Source organism: Chelonoidis abingdonii, chromosome 15, assembly GCF_003597395.2.
Source record: "Chelonoidis abingdonii isolate Lonesome George chromosome 15, CheloAbing_2.0, whole genome shotgun sequence".
Lineage (NCBI taxonomy): Eukaryota > Metazoa > Chordata > Testudines > Testudinidae > Chelonoidis > Chelonoidis abingdonii.
Genome location: NC_133783.1, coordinates 33,455,917 through 33,475,060, shown reverse-complemented (window position 1 = coordinate 33,475,060; position 19,144 = coordinate 33,455,917). Strand labels below are relative to the sequence as shown.

At 39.1% G+C, this 19,144-nt stretch overlaps 1 protein-coding gene across 5 annotated transcripts in view; it reads left to right on the top strand.

Moving 5' to 3' along the window:
* The window catches only part of PLCE1 (phospholipase C epsilon 1), a 288,806-nt gene that overhangs the window by 118,169 nt on the left and 151,493 nt on the right, over positions 1-19,144 (top strand). For all 5 annotated transcript variants that reach the window (XM_075072693.1, XM_032793107.2, XM_032793106.2 and 2 more), the window contains exon 2: positions 5,758-6,043. In XM_075072693.1, the coding sequence (XP_074928794.1) occupies positions 5,758-6,043 (286 nt within the window). The remainder of the gene's footprint in view (positions 1-5,757; positions 6,044-19,144) is intronic.

The window sequence follows — 19,144 nt, the reverse complement described above, 5'->3', positions numbered from 1 at the left end:
TGGGATCCAAACCCCAAATAAATCCATTTTGCTCTGTATAAAGCTTATATAGGGTAAACTCATAAATTATCTGCCATCTATAACACTGATAGAAAGATATGCACAGTTGTTTGCTCCCCCAGGTATTAATCACTTACTCTGGGTTAATTAATAAACAAAAATGATTTTATTACCTATAAAAAGTGTGATTTAAGTGGTTTTAAGTAATAACAGACAAAACAAAGTAAGTCACCAAGCAAAATAAAGCAAAAACACACAAGTCAAAGCTTAATACATTAAGAAATTGATTACAGGTAAAATCTCACCCTCAGAGATGTTCCAATAAGCTTCTTTCACAGACTAGACTCCTTCCTAGTCTGAGCCCAATCCTTTCCTCTGGTACAGTCCTTGTTAGTTCCAGTAGACATCTTAGGTATTAAGCAGGGGCTTTCTCATGACTGGCCCCCTTTGTCCTCCTTTTATAGCTTTGGTACAAGATGGGAATCTTTTGTCTCCCTGGGTCCCCACCCCTCCTTCTAAACCACCATTAATGAGTTATACTTCGTATTTCTGGCTTCAGATACAAGAATGATATATGCATACAAATAGGATGAACACACTCAGTGGATTGTAAGCTTTGTAATGATATCTTACAAGAGACCTTTTGCATAAAGCATATTCCAGTTACATCATATTCATAAACATATTTCCATAAAGCATGTGGAGTGCAATGTCACACACACAAACCAACATTTTCACAGCTGGCCCACAGTGTGTTCCTCGTTTTCTGTATACCCAAACTTGAGACACCTAGACTGTGCTTTCCAGAAGCTCTAAGCACTCACAGCGACAACTGAGGATAATAAAAGCTGTGCAATAAGCATATAAAGTGCTATAAAATGCTGTGTACTCTGAAAACCCATGGTTTCTCAAATTGGGTATTCAAAATTTGTTGATAATGTTAACAAGTTTAGGTTCAATCTGTGTCTCAGTTCCCCAGGTGTAAAATGAGGATAATACCACTACTACACCTCACAGGGATGTTTGAAGATAAATTCATTAATGTTTTTAAAGAGCTAAGATATATGAGATCACTATAGGAAAAACCCTTGAGGAAAGTAATAGTTCTGTTTTCAGTGCAGGGCTTGGATGATATGCAGTAAATAATGCATGGGGCCAATATTAAATTATGAGGATTGAAATAATTACATATCTACAGTAACCATTCAGTGAGCACACTCCATTCCATGCGCTAAATGAGGCAGAGGTCCTGTGGAAAAAGTAGTATTTGATCATGTAATTAAAGACTGTATCATCATGCATATATATAAGGAGGCTGGATTGAGGTGGCATGGGCAACATTCTGGCATTTTCTAACTTTTGTGAGCTTGACTTTGCAACTTTAACATTCTTTTCATAAAGTTTTTTAAAAGTAATATGTATAGGCCTATGTGGTATGGTGTAGAATACAATGGAGGAGGAACTCTCTTTTCTCCTGAACAGCATGGAGAGAGAGAGAGATGTCTCCATGGGCTCAGCGTTCAGCATTTCTTGCTACACCATTTTGAAATGTGTGGCGTACAATCACCCCATTTTTCCCTGCAGTTGTTTACCGGGAAGTACCTCCTCTGAGAGCACCTTTTCTTGCTTGGTAAAAATTAGGACTGTGTTCTTGCTTAGAGTTCATTCTTGCTTTTCTTGAACTGACTAACTAGTTTCATGCCTATATAGTCCAACCTCCTGCTTTGAGCAGGGGGTGGGACTAGATGACCTCCTGAGGTCTCTTCTAATCCTAATCTTCTATGATTCTATATTTGTGTAGAATTCAGAAAACAGTTGTATTCTAAAAAAATAAAATAAAGTGCCACAATTAAAACCTTAAAGCTTTACGTAGAATGTTAGAAAAAGTTAAGAAACAAGCTGAAAAATAATATTAATTATGGAAAAGTGACACGGTCTCATGCCTTTATTTCAGTATACTATTACATTAATGCCACAATCAAATTCTCATTGGAGTTAAGAAATCTATATTTGTTATCTAGTAATAGGCTAAGTTTGATTCATCCTGTTGACATCAAATGCCTAAAGACCTCATTCATTGTTTTCTAATTTTAGAAAGGAAGAGCCCTTAGAGGTCAGTCAGGTTGCCTCAACATTGGCTTATGAGTCACAGATGCTGTATTTCTAATAAAATTAAGAGCTTCAAAAGTGACTCACCTTGGAAAAGATTAAATCCATGGAGATCATTTGTGGTTTATATTCTGTATTAACAAGTCTGAGAGTTTTCTGTCCAGGAGTAATTGAATTGCATTACTAAATGTGATTTTAAATGATCAGTTACATAATTTACTATTATTATATCACAGACTAAATAAAATTGAAATTGCTTCCCCAAAGATGTTGTACTGGTAATAAACAAATACTAATTTTAAGATTAAAATATGTATTTTAATAAACATTGCATTCTGAGTCCCAAATATTATGGCTCAAAATGAACACCAATATATTAATTGGGGGCCAAATTCTTCCACACTAGCTCAAACAAAACATCAGTTGCTTTCAATGAGTGTTTTGCCTGAATTAAAACTGCAGAATTGGTAGAAGGTATCAAAAATATCACCATATTAATTTATATCTTTTTATGCATCTGTTCAAATTATGTTTAGAGTTTTAAGCACATTATAACCGTGCCTTTAACTATAGATGGAGTCTAGTAGTACTGTAGTAAAATGGTGTTCATATTGCTGTATGGTAAAACAAATGAAAGTAAACCACTAATGGTTGCTGTTTATCTCCCACTGATATAATATAGAAAGGGCAAAATGGAGTGGAGTTTGTCAGTGAAGTAAATTGAAGCCTAATGCACACATTTATAGATAGAATTTTTCTGTAATTTCAAGTTAAATTCTAATTTTAAATGTGTGTGTTAAGCAACTAGTAGTGTTTGTGCTACCATCACATTACTGTGCATGTCTATAGCACCTTTCACTTGAAAATTACAAATATCAGAGGGGTAGCCGTGTTAGTTTGGATTTGTAAAAAGCAACAAAGAGTCCTGTGGCACTTTATAGACTAACAGATGTATTGGAGCATGAACTTTCATGGGGGAATGCCCACTTCGTCAAAGCTCATGCTCCAATACATCTATTAGTCTATAAGGTGCCACAAGACTCTTTGTCACTTCTGAAAATTACAAAGTGTTTTATGAATTTATATTTATATATCATTATAATTAATTATATGAAAGTTAAAAGAACAAATAGAATTCAGCCCAATATATCTGAGAGAAGCAGCCATTTTGTCGATGATAACATAGTCAATGAATTAAAAAAAAACCCCAAACCCTAAATAGAAAGTGCTTGTGAATAAGGAAGGCAAAGTGGACAAGCATGAACTGATAGCCTTACACCAAAACCTGCAGATAGAAGACTTTGGTGAGGAAGATCCAGGGATGAGGTCCTTGAACTGACCAGATTGTCTCCAGTCTGATCAAAATGAAAGCTGGTGTTGGAGAACAAGGACAACATGACTGAACTAACATTGCTCTCTTTAATTGGTGATGAGACTAAATGTAGAGTGTTTTCAGTGAGAGATCCTTGACACTGGAATTTGCTTCTGTTGGTGTTCCAGAGTCTGCATTTGTTAACCTTCAGGTTGTGCTGCAAGGCTCATCTGTTTTATATGTTTTAGGAGGGGTAATGAGTAATTGGCTGGTACAACTTTATAGTCTAAGCTGTGGTGGTTTGGGAGAGTCCTTATTTTGGGACCTTGGACTCCATTTTATATTGGTTTTATAAAGATTGTACGTTTACCCCTGGATGGGAAAATTTTGTAGTAAAAAGAAATACATACATAAGTTGGACTTTGGCCATAACACCATGGCTAACACTCCCAGATCGAATATAAAAGGGATCTTTAATGGAACAAAGAGTCAGAGTTTTGCATCTTATCCGGAAGATGGTATCTCTAGGGCATTGGTTAAAGAAAAGTGCCTGAATCGCAAGCACCACTCTCTACCACTTAGGGTTTTTTGGTAGTCTCATATTTAAGCAATGAACCAGCCTTATACTGATTAGCTAGCAAGATCTGATGGAATCACACTACAAAGTTATTGAAGGGCTGAACTAATGGTCTGAGTCCAGATATCACAGTACTATGCACCTTTACAAGGTGGTCTGGGCTCAGGACTCTCTCATGTGTTCAATTAGGACTAAGAGTGTTATGGAGATCGAGTCTTTTGTAGGAGGAAGATTTGTTCATGGTACAATGACAAATAAGTGCTTACCGCTCCCATGGACTTTCATTAAAGTTAGGTGCATAACTACCATCTGTAACTTTGAAAATCTCCCTTCAAATGCACTTCTGTTCTGATTTCAGAATGCAGCAGAATTTTGTCTTGTTGTCATACATAGTGTGTCAGGCAAAATCCATTGCATTTATAAAAAATATTCTAGTAACATTAGTACAACCTTCGATGCCATATTTATAGACAAACGTTTGTGTTTGTACATTTTGTTGATACTTTCCCTCACAGTTCATCCTGCATAGCCTATCTTCTGCTGCTCCTTATCTAGATTTCCCCTTTCTTAATGTGTTCTCTTTGCTTTCATGTCACCATCTCTGGAAATACTGTAGCAGTGAACTTTGCTGTGAGGGTGAAGAGAAAGGAAACCCAAGAGTTAATAAAATAATTTTAAAAATCAAAGCAAATACAGTCAGTTTCTCACCTAGTAAAATTCTGTCCTTAATCTACAGCATTAGAAAGATTAACTTGTTGATTTTAAAACTACTTAAATGTTAAATTCAGAAGTAATTATTTCAGGTAGAGTAGATTTATTGAGTGAAGTGAGAATAATGATTTAACTCCAAAGGTGTAAATTGCTTGCACTGCTCTCTATTTTTGGAACAGGCCTTTTGTAAGCTATCTCAGTATCCATACTGGTAACTATTTAGATGACCTTTTGCTACATTAATTTTTGGTTCGCTAATTCACATTATTTAATTTCAAAAAATAAACCTTTAAAAAGATTATCAACATTAATCGACAATTTAGCCATATAAGAATGTGAAAAATCAAGTGTTTCTTTGTATATTACATGAGAGAGATTTCTGGAAGCTTTTTGCTTTGGTCATTAGGCTTTTTTAAAGTAAACAAAAATTACTTGGTTGGTAAACCATAGAATTAACTTAGTATCTGAGCATGAGTATTGGAAAAAGAGAACTAAACCAATATTAGGAAGATAATCTAGGCATATGCTGGATGTAGGTAATGAGCATGACACCAGAACATTTTGAAAGATTGTTCTTATGGATTAAAAAAAATCCTTAAACCAAAAAAACCCTCTTAATGAAACTGTTTTTATTGCCATTGAAATCAATAGGACATTATTCATTACTCAAAAAAAATCTAGTCATATAATAGTGTTAATAATTATTAATTTAAATGTTGGCTAAGTTTCTCTTCATGGCATATTTTAATAATATGATGAACAGTAATGCCTGTTTGGATTGGGACACTCTAAAGTAGTAGTTTTTAAGCATCCTATTAGGAAACAGCCTTATTTAAATAGCTAGTTTAAGATCCACACTCAAAATCTTCGCAAATCAGATTTGGATTCTTAGAATTTTCCAGTTTAATACATAAATACACAGTTCTAGCTAGTAGAGTGTTTGCTCTTTGAGCCCACTGAACTTTTGCATGCTGATGTTTTTTCGAGAGGTTCAATTTATTATCGTCAGCAATTGAACTAACACTTCATGCTTTTATGTTCTTCACAGATCTACAATGCAGTGAAGGAGGAAGAGGCGGCAGAAGATACTTTTGAATATTCTCTCTATCCTCTGAGAGAGCTTCCAACACTAAATGCAGATTGCGGATGCAAAAATGTCTCTTTTGTAAAACCCTGTGTAGAAAGTGCTTGCTCTGAATACCGTGCCACTTTACAAAGGACGTCACTCTCTAACTTTATCACTGGTGCTCTACTAGAAGCAACTACATTACTGGGAGCAAGAAATGGTCTTCTAAACATCTTTGGAGGGTCAACTGGAAGGATGATGCTTAAAGGTAATAAAGGAACATTTTATTATTTTGAACCTTTACACAACTATATTAAGTACAGAAAATCTTTGTATTATAGAATGCTGCACTGTGTACCATACTTTATATTCCCCTCTGTGGAACTGGCAGAGATAGATGAAAGTACTGTACACTTGCAGAGGCTTTCCTGTTCTATTCAGTCTGTGTCGAAGTGGCTATCTGTCAGTTTGGTGAGAAGGCAAAAATGCTTATAAACTGAAATATTCCATATTACAAAAGAAACATGAATATTTGTTTCTCTTTAGAAATGTTCCAGTCACCATCCCAATAATTAAAGTTTATGCCATAGTTATCAAGAAGTCAAATGTTTCTTTGTACTATAATGTCAAATATTTAGATAATAGCTCCTTTTATGAATTGAATGGACTCATTATTTTAGACAAGTCTATACTAGATCTAATAATTTTTGTTTTCGTTATTATTTTACACAGTATTATGCTATAAGTGTTTATGGTTCATTATTTACTGTTTTTTCTGTGCCCTCATCTCTGTTGTATCTGAGCATCTCAGATGCATTAGTGTACCCCTATAAGAAAGGGAAGTGTTTTTCTCAGTTGGGGGATTGAAACAATAGAAATTGCTACTTGCCCAGAGTCACTCAGGAGAGTCCATGACAAATTCGGGAACAGAATCAAGATCTCTTGAGTCCCAATCCAATTCCGTAACCAGAAGATCATCCTCCTTCTCTTTACAGATGAATAATGGTATAGTTCCTGCTTAGAAGAGTTTACAATTCAAGGCCTCACTTCTGCAATCTGATCAGTGTGATTGGATCCTTGAGCCTGCATGAAATCCCATTAAAGTTAATGAGACTATGCATGAGTACAATTGTCTGCTCATGGAAGTCAGATTATAAATTAAAGCCCTAAAATGGATGGGGGGCGGATTAGAATAGGTGGTAAACAGTGTGTGGAATAGGGCTAGCGGAGTGTCAGCAATAAGAACTTGCAGTTTAGGTGACTATGTGGAGGTCTTGAGAGTTTCATTTATTATTATTATTATTATAGTAAAAGAAGAGTGCTTATAAACCTTCCTTGAAGAAGTCTGTTTTGAGGAGGAACTTGCAGAGAGAAAAGGGAGAAGTTATAATGGGATAGAGACAGAAAGGAAGCCCCAGATATAAGCAGCCTTGAGTAAGAAGGCATGAAGCTGAGTGCAAAAGAAGGAAAATAAAGCACTGATTAGTGAATGGATTGAAATGGGATAAGAGGAGGAGCTGGAGAGTGTAAGTATAATGATAGTACAACAGTAGCAGTGCCATAAATAGGACTAGAAAATGTTCACAAAAACAGAATTATATACATTTATTTGAAAGTTTCTTGAAAAGTAGTTTCCATATCTAAATATGGAAACCTAAAATCATCTAGTTACTAGTTTTCAGTAACAAAAAGTACATTTAAGTTTAAACCTTGTTCTGTAGTAGCTATCTAGATCTTGATAACTGCAGATAGTGATCAAAATAGCATTATATTGGGCAAAGATTGAAGGGAGTAGTTAATTGTTTTGAAGCAGTACGTTCATTTGTTTAGCGAAACATTCATTTTGTGTGCTTTATCTAGTTCAACAGGGAGTTATCTTTTGGGTTGTTTTTAGGGATTGCGAAATGCTTTAGGATATGCTGTATAAAAGGCGGTAAGGAAGGATATATTGTATGGCACTGTATTGATAGTACTGTATGTTGACAAATATTCGTATATAATAGAATAGCAGATAATGAGATATGAGTTAAAGAACCTTTAAAAAGTTGTCATAATTCTGGATATACGCTCAAGATACATTTCAGTCTCTATCAGATGAACAAGAAACTTATTTGTTACTGAAAGTTAGCAGGTCTTTTGTCAAAATGTTTATATGTAACATGGGAAAAATTCTGTTATCCATGTTTAAAACATGCTGTGGTGATTAAAAATTTTTGGACCTTAATTTTAAACATGTATATATTAGTACATTTAATTGAAAAATACATTAGCGATTTTATGTAGGTACTGTATTGTACCAGGGTCCAGGGGGGGCCGGGTGGCCTGTTGGTTGGAATGTGTGACTTCCGGTCCCTTGCTTCTCTGTTTGAGGTGCCTGAGTCTTTGGGGTAGTAGAACCTGGTCCCTTCCACTCCAGCTGGTCTTAGTCCGTGGCTTGTACGAATCAACCCCTGAATTATGGATATCCTTGCAGGGAGTCTACGTCCACTGTCCTGTGCTCCTTCCTACTGCTGTTCCTTCAGTTTGGGGCATAACCCCTATAACCCAAGTTGCTGGGATGGCTTGTCTCTTGCAGTGCCCCCTTATGCACCTTGGGTGGTATCCTGCTGTGGTCCCAGGTTCATTCTGGGTAGGGCAGCTGTAAGTTTGGCAGGGTTGGAACCCAACAAGATCTCTGTGCTACAGTTACCAAGTTATCTCTTAAGCCCGTTGCTCCTAAGTCTCCTCCATAATCTCCTTTAGCCAGGGAGATGGTACTTATTTCCTGTTGACTGCCTTCACTGGCAGGCTAGTGATCTTTCCCCTCTGGTAGGGAGGCAGCTAGCTCCTGCCTCTTTGACAATCAGCCCTGAACTGAGTCAGTTTCTCTTTTTCGTCCCCTTCCAGGCCAGGCATTGGCTGCAAGTATGTTGAGTCAGGGCTGACTGGACCCAAAGGCTCTCTTTAGCCCCTTCCATGTCGGAGAGCAGTTTCTCCGCTTCATGACATATGCAAATGCTTTCTTAAGCATAAACTGATACTATTCGTTCTTAGATGGGAAAATATGGATTGTCTAGGTAATTCTAAGTTTCTTCTGTAATATTCGTGAGAGCAGGATGAGAACTAGATGAGACCTTGAGAGGTCTTGTACTCTAGTCCCCTGCATTCATGACAGGACTAAGTATTATGTAGACTATCTCTTACAGGTGTTTGTCTAACCTTCTCTTAAAAATCTCCAGTGATGGAGATTCTGCCTTCCTAGGCAATTTATTCCTGTGCTTGACTGCCCTGATAATTAGGAAGTGTTTCCTAATGTTCAACCTAAACCTTGCCGCAATTTAAGCATGTATCTTATTATAAAATCACCATTTCAAAGTTGAATAGATCAAAACTGACTTTGATGGAGGGATGCATGTTTGTTTAATTCTCAAAATATTAACCATAAACAAGAAAGTTACTAGTTTTATACTACACCTCTACCTCGATACAACGCTGTCCTCGGGAGCCAAAAAATCTTACCGCGTTATAAGTGAAACCGCATTATATTGAAGTTGCAGCCCTGCCCCCCGGAGCACTGCTTTACCACGTTATATCCAAATTCATATTATATCGCGTTGCGTTATATTGAGGTAGAGGTGTATTTATAAAGAGTTTGTTTATAGATACATTAGAGACCTGAATGTACTACTGGTAAAATGTCATTATTAAACAAGCATCTGTCACAAGAGAGTTGGCTTTATCTAGGGGATTTGAGTGGTAACATAGAATAGACCAGGAAGAGTTCCTGGCTGCTGGGAGGGAGAGCATGTTGGAATTCTTGCTCATAGTCCTGCCCCTTTGTTGCCATAATTCCTTGTGATTCCCTTCCCTGACCTACATTTTTGGTAACAATCAGGAACATTTCATTTACAGCCATGATGTAAATCCTGTTTTACTTCTGTCCTAGTGGTCACAGCAATGACCACTTCTTATATTTTAGGTGTTATATTTGACGTGCACTTGCAAGGAATGACTTTTCTGTCCTAACGAATATTAACCTTCCCATCTAGAAGTGGTAAGCAGTGAAAAAGACAAAACTTCAAGGAATATAGCAACTCACTCCATCTTACCTGTACCATGGCAGGCAGAGTTTAACCTGTAGTCAACATACCTTGTAGACAAGCTCTTACATTACAAAACTACAGAAGTTAATAAACTATCTACTCAAGTGGGATAAATACTTGAAAGCTTGTTTTTAACTGTAACATGAGATAAATTTACCCCATATGGAACAAATTATTTACCCATGCCAGAGCTCTTTCTTCAAGATGATAAAGTTTAATTTTTTTTAATTTTTACAATTTGTACACGTATGTTATCTTTTTATCAATTATTAAAACAGTTTATAATTCCTAAAAGACTGAATCCTAAAATATGATTTCCAGTGAAAAGTGCAACTCATTAACTATAGTGGTACAACTAGTGACTAACAGCCTGCTTGTTATGGAGACTTGTTTGTTGTTCAGGAAAATACAATTAAGCATACAAATTATGCTTTAACTGTTTTATTTTTCCTTTTTCTACAGGTGCATATCACTCTGTCAGTAATACAGTGATACTACTTCACTAATATGCCAAGCCAAGCACCTGCTGCAACCCAAGATACATGAGACAGGGAATTTAATTCCTGACTCATTTAGTCATTGACTAAATCCATAAAATAACTGAAGAATACAGAAATACTTTTTAATAACTTAAGAATCTGGAAATGTCAAATATTTCGGTGGTTTCAGCTGCTCTATTTTCCCCATTGTGATTCAGCAAGCCATTGGTCAAAGTTTTACCTTAAGGCTTGCTATCTCTGTACATTGTATAGTATTTTACAATTTGAAAAATAAATGGAGGCAAATATAAAAAGGGTAGCAAGACCCATGACTCAGGTGTCTCTGGTGGGAACATTTTGTGTCAGCTGTAATTTCAATAACTAATATTAACTCTTTATAACTCAAAGAAGTCTGATGTTTTGTCTAAACTAGTGAAAATGGCCATAGGTCTGATATTTTATTCACCCACAGACTCAGTGACGCAACTCTGGCAGCCTGGAATCTTGTGAAACATTATTGTTAAGGAGAGAGGTTCCCAGAGGGTAAGAGAATTCCTATAGTTGACCAGAAATTACCAGATTAGTAATTTAACATTGACCCAGTTTAGATTTGATAACCATTCAGATGTAAACAGCAGGAATTTCAGGCTTACAACGCAATCATTTCACAGATTCAAGTTTGACAAGAGTTAAGAAATTAAAACTCCGAGGACTTGTGTGTTAATTATCACAATCAACTTTGCGGAAGTATGGATAGAAGTATCTTATTTTTCCTGATGGTTTTTACCATCTCTTTGTGGCCGATTCTCTTACTTAACTAATTTTTAATAAACTCCAAATAATATTTTAATGTCATTTATAATTAATCCTTAGTAAATTGATGGATGTAGTATTTGTTCACTGCATACTATTTGTTTCTCAGGATTTTCTTTTCCATGAGTGCATGTAACAGGAAAATTTGAGGAGGCTTATTGTAGATTTTATTTTGCTGCCCTGCAGTTTTACATTTCCATATGGGTAAGATGGTGACACATACTGTTTGTGACTGGGCCAGATATTTAGAGGAATTTAGGTGTCTAAAGATGCAGTTAGATACTGTCATAGCTTTCCTACTCAGATCTGAACCTTAGAGTTCAGAAAATGAGATGCTAGCATGAAACCATTACCAGCTTAGATCTGATAGCGCTGCCACCAGCCAGGAATTCCAGTGTCTGGCTTACTCTGGTCTCCCCAAAACCTTCCCTGGGGGAACCCCAAGACTCAGATGCTCTGAGTCTCACAACAAAGGGAAATAACCCCCTCCCCTTGTCTCCTCGTTACTTTCCTCCTTCTGGATGAGACCCTGGAAGATCACCTGTTTCAATTCTCACCTAATTCCCGGTTGAGCACTGCAGACTCAATCTCCTGAGCCCAAACTAGAAAAAATCAACAAGTTTGAAAAGAAAGCTTTATATAAAAGAAAGAAAAAGATATAAAAAGATGGTCTCTGTACAAGGGTGACAATATACGGGGTTATTGGCTTAAAAAGAAAAAAATGAATAAACAGCTTTCCAAAAAGAAATACAATTTAAAATATCCCACCCAAACCACACACATGTAAAACAAAAAACAATATAAGCCTATCATCTTTCTACCTTTGTACTTACAACTTGGAAACAGAAGATTAGAAATCCTGGAGATAGAGTGATCTCCTCAGAGACTAGAGAGCAACAGAGACGAGACAAAGAACACACACCCAAAACTTCCCTCCCTTGAGATTTGAAAAATCTTGTCTCCTGATTGGTCCTCTGGTCAGGTGTTTGGTTCCCTTTGTTAACCCTTTACAGGTAAAAGAAACATTAACCCTTAGCTATCTGTTTATGACAAATAGTGTGATTTTCAATGCACCTAAGTGCCTAACATCCATTGAAATCAATAAGAGTTAGGTGTGCAGGTGCTTTTGTTTCCTACCTATATTTACAGAGAAAGCTGTGTCAGAGTGGGATAATTAACCCCCAGGAAAGGTCAGTGGCAGTACCACCTTTGCCACCATTTCACAGGACTTCTGCTGTGCGAAATTACAGCTGGGGTTCTATAGGAGCCTGTCCCAATGGCAGCTGGTCAGGAGAGATGAATTAGCATGTCTCCTGGACATAGGTTGACCAGATGTCCTGATTTTATAGGGACAGTCCCGATTTTTGGGTCTTTTTCTTTTACAGACTCCTATTACCCTCCACCCCCGTTCCAATTTTTTTACAGTTGCTGTCTGGTCACCCTGCCTGGGTGCCATTTTTCAGCCTGCACAGGGTGTTGTCAAGGCTCAGGCAGAGCAGGTGCTATATTTTTGTAGCTGAGTCCGCTACTGCTTCAGGCACATTTTCTGTTGGTGGGGTCTGTGCCTTTGTTTCCACAAGCAAAAGGTAGCTTACCCCAGGACATGAATGTGGCCATATTAAGATTTCCTCTGTTGTTAGCTGTGAAATTAAGGGTTCGCTGAGTATGAGTGTGTGGACCATGGCTAAGAGATCTATAGTGTGTGCAAATGCTGAAGTTAATTTTAAAATGAAAGTTTGTACATTTTATGAAGTTTAATTAGTCTGAAAAAAAAGAATTTTTAGTACATATGTTTAATCCTTTAGAGTGTGTTTTTAAATTGTTTATTATTTTAAAAGCCTAAAAACTCATTTGAATGAGCCTTGTAAAAGTAATATCCATGGGAACATTTATAGTGTAGAGTGGAACTTGCTTGGTATGTTTATGTTAGCTTGTCAGTCAGAAGCAAAAAAAACCCCAAGGACCTCAAGACATTGAGTCATCACTAAAGATTCCCTTGAAGTTTTGTTTCCAGCAAACAAATGAAAAGAAATCAACACTACATTTACAGTAAAATGCAATTTTATTTATCATCAGATAAAATATGTGGGATACTAATATGTGCTTTTGGTTAAATTCTAAGATGGCCTATTCAGTTTTCTTATTAAAACAAAAGAAATTCTGAATTTTCTTTAGCCTTTCAAACAGACATTTGGTTTCAAAATATATCTAATGTTGTTTTACCAAGTGTGAATGATCTATTTTCTATTGATAAAGAAATAATGAACAAAAATTCATATTTGTCAATTTTTCATTAACTAATTTTATCTCCATGATGAATCTTGCATTATAGTATTTAATATTAATTCCTCAGGGATATAAATTTAATAGATGTCAATTGTAGAATTGAAACAACACCAAATTTATATGTTTCAGGTCTAAGAAAACAAAACATAGTGTTGTTATTGTCAGGCTTTATTTCCAGTTCCATACCAAAAAAAGCAAAAAAATTTCAAACAAAAAGTGTATGCCATGTATAACCAAATCATGCTTAAGTGTAGTATTTGAGTTCTAGGTCTAACCAAGTAGTTTTCTTGAGCTTCCAGGGGAAATTGAGAGAGGTTTCTCATGGTGGCTTTCCTTTCTTAAATCTTCTTTACTCTAGCTAACTTTATATACCTGATTTTCCATTTGTGTAGTTCTGCTGCTTCTAGCAATGGAAGAAGTTGGAGTGTAGACAAAGCTCAGGTTAGGGTAAGATGAAACAGACATAAAAATGCCACTACAGCTACGACCAATGGACATAACCGGGGTGGCGCCATGGTGCTGGGCCCAGAGTCAGAAGGGGACCCAGCCAGCCTGATCCCCTGACCGACTGAGTCGGCCACGAAAGCTGCCCTCACCCCTGCTCTGCGCCGCCTTTTCCCACCCCTGCTGCACCTCAGCCCCACCCCCACTCCATCCCTTCACCCCCCCAACCCCCCTCTCCTGAGCTATGCATTCTGGGGAACTGCAGCAGGGGTCGGACCTGCCCTGCACACACCGGACGGCAGGAAGTGGAGCAACCCAGCCCCAACCCGCTCAGCTCTGCTGGCTCATGCTGGGGGGGAGTTTCCCCCCTATCTCCCAAGCTTGGGAAGGAGATGGAGCAGTGGGGAAGGGGCCTGGGATGGGGGAGAGAAGGGGACAGGGGAAGTGGGCGTGGGGGGAAGAAGTAGGGGTGGGATGGGGAGGAGGTGGAGCAGTGGGGAAGGGGCATGGGATCGAGAAGCGAAGGGGATAGGAGAAGCAGGGCAGGGGGAAAGAAGCAGTGGGGAAGGAAGGGGGTGGGATGGGGAAGAGAAGGAGGCAGGAGAAGTAGGGGTGGGGGAAGCGAGGGCTGGGGAAAAGAGGCAGTGGGGAAGGAAGTGGCTGGGATTAGGAGGAGATGGAGCGGTGGGGAAGGGGCATGGGATGGGGAAGAGAAGGGGATTGGAGAAGCAGGAGCAAGGGGAAGCTGGAGCCCAGCATGCGGCATCCCCTTGGCAGAAGCTGGGGCTCCGCTGTTAAGCAGGCCCATCAAACTCTCACCCTGACAAACCCCACCTCCCCTGCATCTGTACCACCCTGATGAGCCCCCCAACACCCTCCCCACTGAGCCCCAACCACCTGCATCTAGACCCCCCTGCTGAGCCCCAAACACCTTCACCTGGATCCCCTGCAGTGTCCCATTGCGCCTGCACCTGGAACCCCCCAATGAGCTCCTATGCATCCACATTTACCACTGAACCACCTCCACCCAGATTGCCCCACAGAGAACTCTTTTACCCCCACCTGGATTCCCCCCACACACACTAAGTCCCTCTGCGCTTGGATCCTGCTGCTGGGCTGAGCCTGTTCACCCACTTGGTGCACAGAGGGGCAGGGCTCTAGGGTGTTTCTGTGGCAGATGTGGCCCTTGCATTGTGTCAGAGTCAGGTGCAGCCTCACTGTCTAGTCCCTGTCCGGGGGTGGGGTGGGGCTGGGGGAGGCTGCAGAGTAATCTCCCATCTCTGTGCAACCAGTGGCCTATGCTCCCCACTGCCATGCTGGAACCTCCACATTTATTTATTGGCAAATAAAATTTGCAGAATTTTAAATTATTGTGCACAGAATTTTTAATTTTTTGGTGCAGAATCCCATCAGAAATGTGGTGTGCTGTGCAGCTGTGATGATGGGACTGTGAGGAAGGTGGTCGGCAGTGAGGAGTCTATGGGCGAGGGGAGCTGGATGAGCAGTGTGGTGTGCAGGGTGCTATGCTGGGAGGCCAGTGGGGGAGATCTCTGGAAGAGGTGGGGGTGGGCATAGAGACCTGTTCTGGAGGCCTCTGGGCGAGGGGCTTTGGTCATAAGGATGGGGCACTGGGCAGGGGGGAGGTGTGGTGTGGGCCTCCCCTCAAGGGGAAGGGGAATGCTGGCAGCACAGGGCTGGGCAGGCCAGTGTGCATCTGGCATCTGCAGGTTTGTAAACAGTGCCCTCCTGCTGGGCTGCGCAGAGCAGGGCTGCTCCCGCTGCGCTTTGCCTCATTGCTCCCAGCCCGCCCTTCACTCTGGAGACTGACCATCCTGCTCCCCTGCACCTTGCCCCGTGGGGAGTCCATAAATATGTTTGGCACCGGGCCCACAAAAGTTAATCTGGCCCTGTCAATATATTCATAGATTCATAGACTCTAGGACTGGAAGGGACCTCGAGAGGTCATCGAGTCCAGTCCCCTGCCCTCATGGCAGGACCAAATACTGTCTAGACCATCCCTGATAGACATTTATCTAACCTACTCTTAAATATCTCCAGAGATGGAGATTCCACAACCTCCCTAGGCAATTTATTCCAGTGTTTAATTACCCTGTTAGTTAGGTACTTTTTCCTTTTGTCTAACCTAAATCTCCCTTGCTGCAGTTTAAGCCCATTGCTTCTTGTTCTATCATTAGAGGCTAAGGTGAACAAATTTTCTCCCTCCTCCTGATGACACCCTTTTAGATACCTGAAAACTGTTGTCATGTCCCCTCTGTCTTCTCTTTTCCAAACTAGATAAACCCAATTCTTTCAGCCTTTCTTCATAGGTCATGTTCTCAAGACCTTTAATCATTCTTGTTGCTCTTCTCTGGACCCTGTCCAGAATTGTGATATCTATGTAATTTGTTAATTTAGATGCAGTCCAAGAGGTGGCTATCTCTTTATAAGCTTCCCCCAATTAGTGTTTTTGTTTGTTTTGTTTTGTTTTGTTTTTATAGTGAATCAGGCTTGCTGAAAGATTCAGAAAGGTGTTTTTTGGTTTTTTTTCCTCCTCACTTTTCCAAGCGATCCAAATAACTGTGTTGGATCCTAGCTTTCTCTCTAGCTATTTCTCCCAATATCTAAGTTGATGCCATATCACTTTATTGGTAAAACTGGGATGGGGTACATACTAGGTGTTTCAGGCAGGAGGTCTTGTAATTAAAAACAAAAACAAAACCAAAAACCCCTAACCTGCAGGGTTTTGTAGTGCTTAGAATAAAATTTCCCAAAGCAAAACTAATTCAGTTTATTCTTTTTACAGGATGACTGGTCCCGTTTAAGAGAGAATGCATTCAATTCCACTTGTGACTAATCAGCTGCCTGATAGAAGGCATTAAGTGTGAAAACCCAGGCGTGTTAAGACACAGAGGAGGCAGAGGCAGGAAGGGGAAGCAGGGAACTGGTGAGTTCCCTGGAGTGAGCTGTATGAGAGTTTCACTCCCCCTCCCCCCACAAAAAGCACAAGTTGGGAGCTGCAGGGGGATCGGGGAAGAGCTGGCACAAAGAAAGAACAGAAGAGAGTTGGTGGGACAGGACTGACCAGAGCTGCAGAACCCTGCCTAGCAGAAGGCTCCGAGTAAAGAGGAAGATCTGGCTCAGCCAGGAGCAGGTCATACCCAAGAGAAGATGGTGATTCTGGAGGAATATGAGGGATAGGACTCAGGCAAAGGAAGTATGGGGAATGGAACAGCAGGGTTCCTCCTCACAGAAGTCTTGAGGGAAAGGATGTAGCAGAAGCCTTGTAAGGTGCTTGGAGAATGACCAGCATGATAGAGGCCCTGGAATAGGGACACAGGTATCATGGAACAAGGATTGTTGCCTCTTAGGTAAGTGAGCTGGAGGCAAGATGAGCCTGGGATAGGGACAACAGAACTAATGAACAGCTTTTTAACTAGTTTTACTTTGGGGTTTGTGAACTGTTTCACTTCAAAAGACCTGTGAATGATGCACTTACATTAATAAAGTGATGATAAGAAACAGGGTTTATGTGAGAGGGACATTATTTCTTTTCTGGGTGGACGAGATGGCTGCTGCTCTGATCTGTGGCAAAAAAAAAAAAAAAGAAAGAAAGGTAACTCCAGTCAGCTCTGGGGACTGAAGAAGGAGTAGCTGAGGCAGGACTTGTGTGTATTGCCGTTCTTTGCTGCTTGAGGGCTCTGTGCCGTGGTGGGCCCTGTAACTATTACCTTTTGCCTACTTAAACAGCACTGATAAAAATAAATTTCACTTGTGCACAGTGCTTTGGGTAAACAAACTTATTTCCTATATAAGGCACATAAATACAAAAATCTAACATGATTAAAACCGATTTTGTTTATAATTGTGTTACCGAAATCAAAGGCTCTTTTGAGTCCCAGTATTTCAACTTTTATCTGAGGAGGTGGGTAACCTGACCTTTCAGCAAGCGAGCCAAATGCATGTCTTCTTCATGGCTTACACAAAGCATGTCAGTTATGCATTTTGCCACAGTTTGTAGCTTTAAATGGAGCAGCTGCTGCCTAACAGTTAGTGTGGACAAGTACTGTGTGCTATCTTTTTGTGGTATTGAAGTACCTGTTCTTCTGGCATTTTAGAAAGAAACTAAGATTCAATAAAAGATACTTTAGCTGGTAAGATTTACATTTTTATGGGCTGTAAAAGAAGGACTTAATGTCTTTATGAAGGAAGACAAGTTTTGTAGAGATAGAAGTAATGAGTTGTTTTTTAATCTAGTCAACTCATTAATGTCTGCTATTTAATAACAGGGCTTTGAGGACACTTACACTGTTGCTGAGTGGAAAATAAAGCAGAGACAATTTAAACAATGTTAAATACAAAGGCCTCTCAGACTTGTAAATATGTATTTTGTAGTTTAATCTATGTTTGAAATGAAAAGGAATCTTTTTGGGGTCTGTAGGTATAGTTTGTGTTGATTTTTCTTCTCATTGCCACTAATTTAGGTTGATTGGTGAAATATATTTGTGGGACATGCTTTTATTTCTTACTTTATAATGGTAAGATTACATAAAACAGTTGAAATATTTATATTTGCTCCAATCAACTTTTGAAGAAAACTAAACAGGTGATTGTGCCTCATACAGTACAACGTCAGACTGGAGGTTGTTCGTAACTCTGAACAAAACATTATGGTGGTTCTTTCAAAAGTTTTCAAGTGAACAGTGACTCAGTACAGCTTTGAAACTTTACTATGCAGACGAAATAGACTGCTTTTAAATATCTTAATGTAAATGAAACAAGGAAAGAAACAGTTTCCTTACCTTGTCAATTATTTTTTAAAAACTTTCCCTTTTTTTTTTAGTAGTTTATGTTTAGCACAGTACTGCATTATATTTGCTTTTTTGTTTTTTGGTCTCTGTTGCTGCCTGATTGCATACTTCTGATTCCAAATGTGTGGTTGACTGGTCAGTTTGTAACTCTGTTATTGGTAGCTCTGAGGTTTTACTGTAGTTCATAAATAATACAGATAAGATGTCATGATTTAGCAAACATTTTGGAGTGTAAGAATTAATTTCTGCTTTGGTTCTTATACGTGGCCAGGTTTCGATCTTTTGAAATTATGCATATGGTTTGCTGCAAATTGGTTCTTTGTAGCTGCAATAGTGTTGTCAATAATTTTCCCTTTTCCTGTGTAAAGTACCTGAGTGCATAATATTACTAATTTCATATATAATTGTGGAGTAACTCTTCTCCTACATTATTAAAAGTAAATTACATAAGTACCAG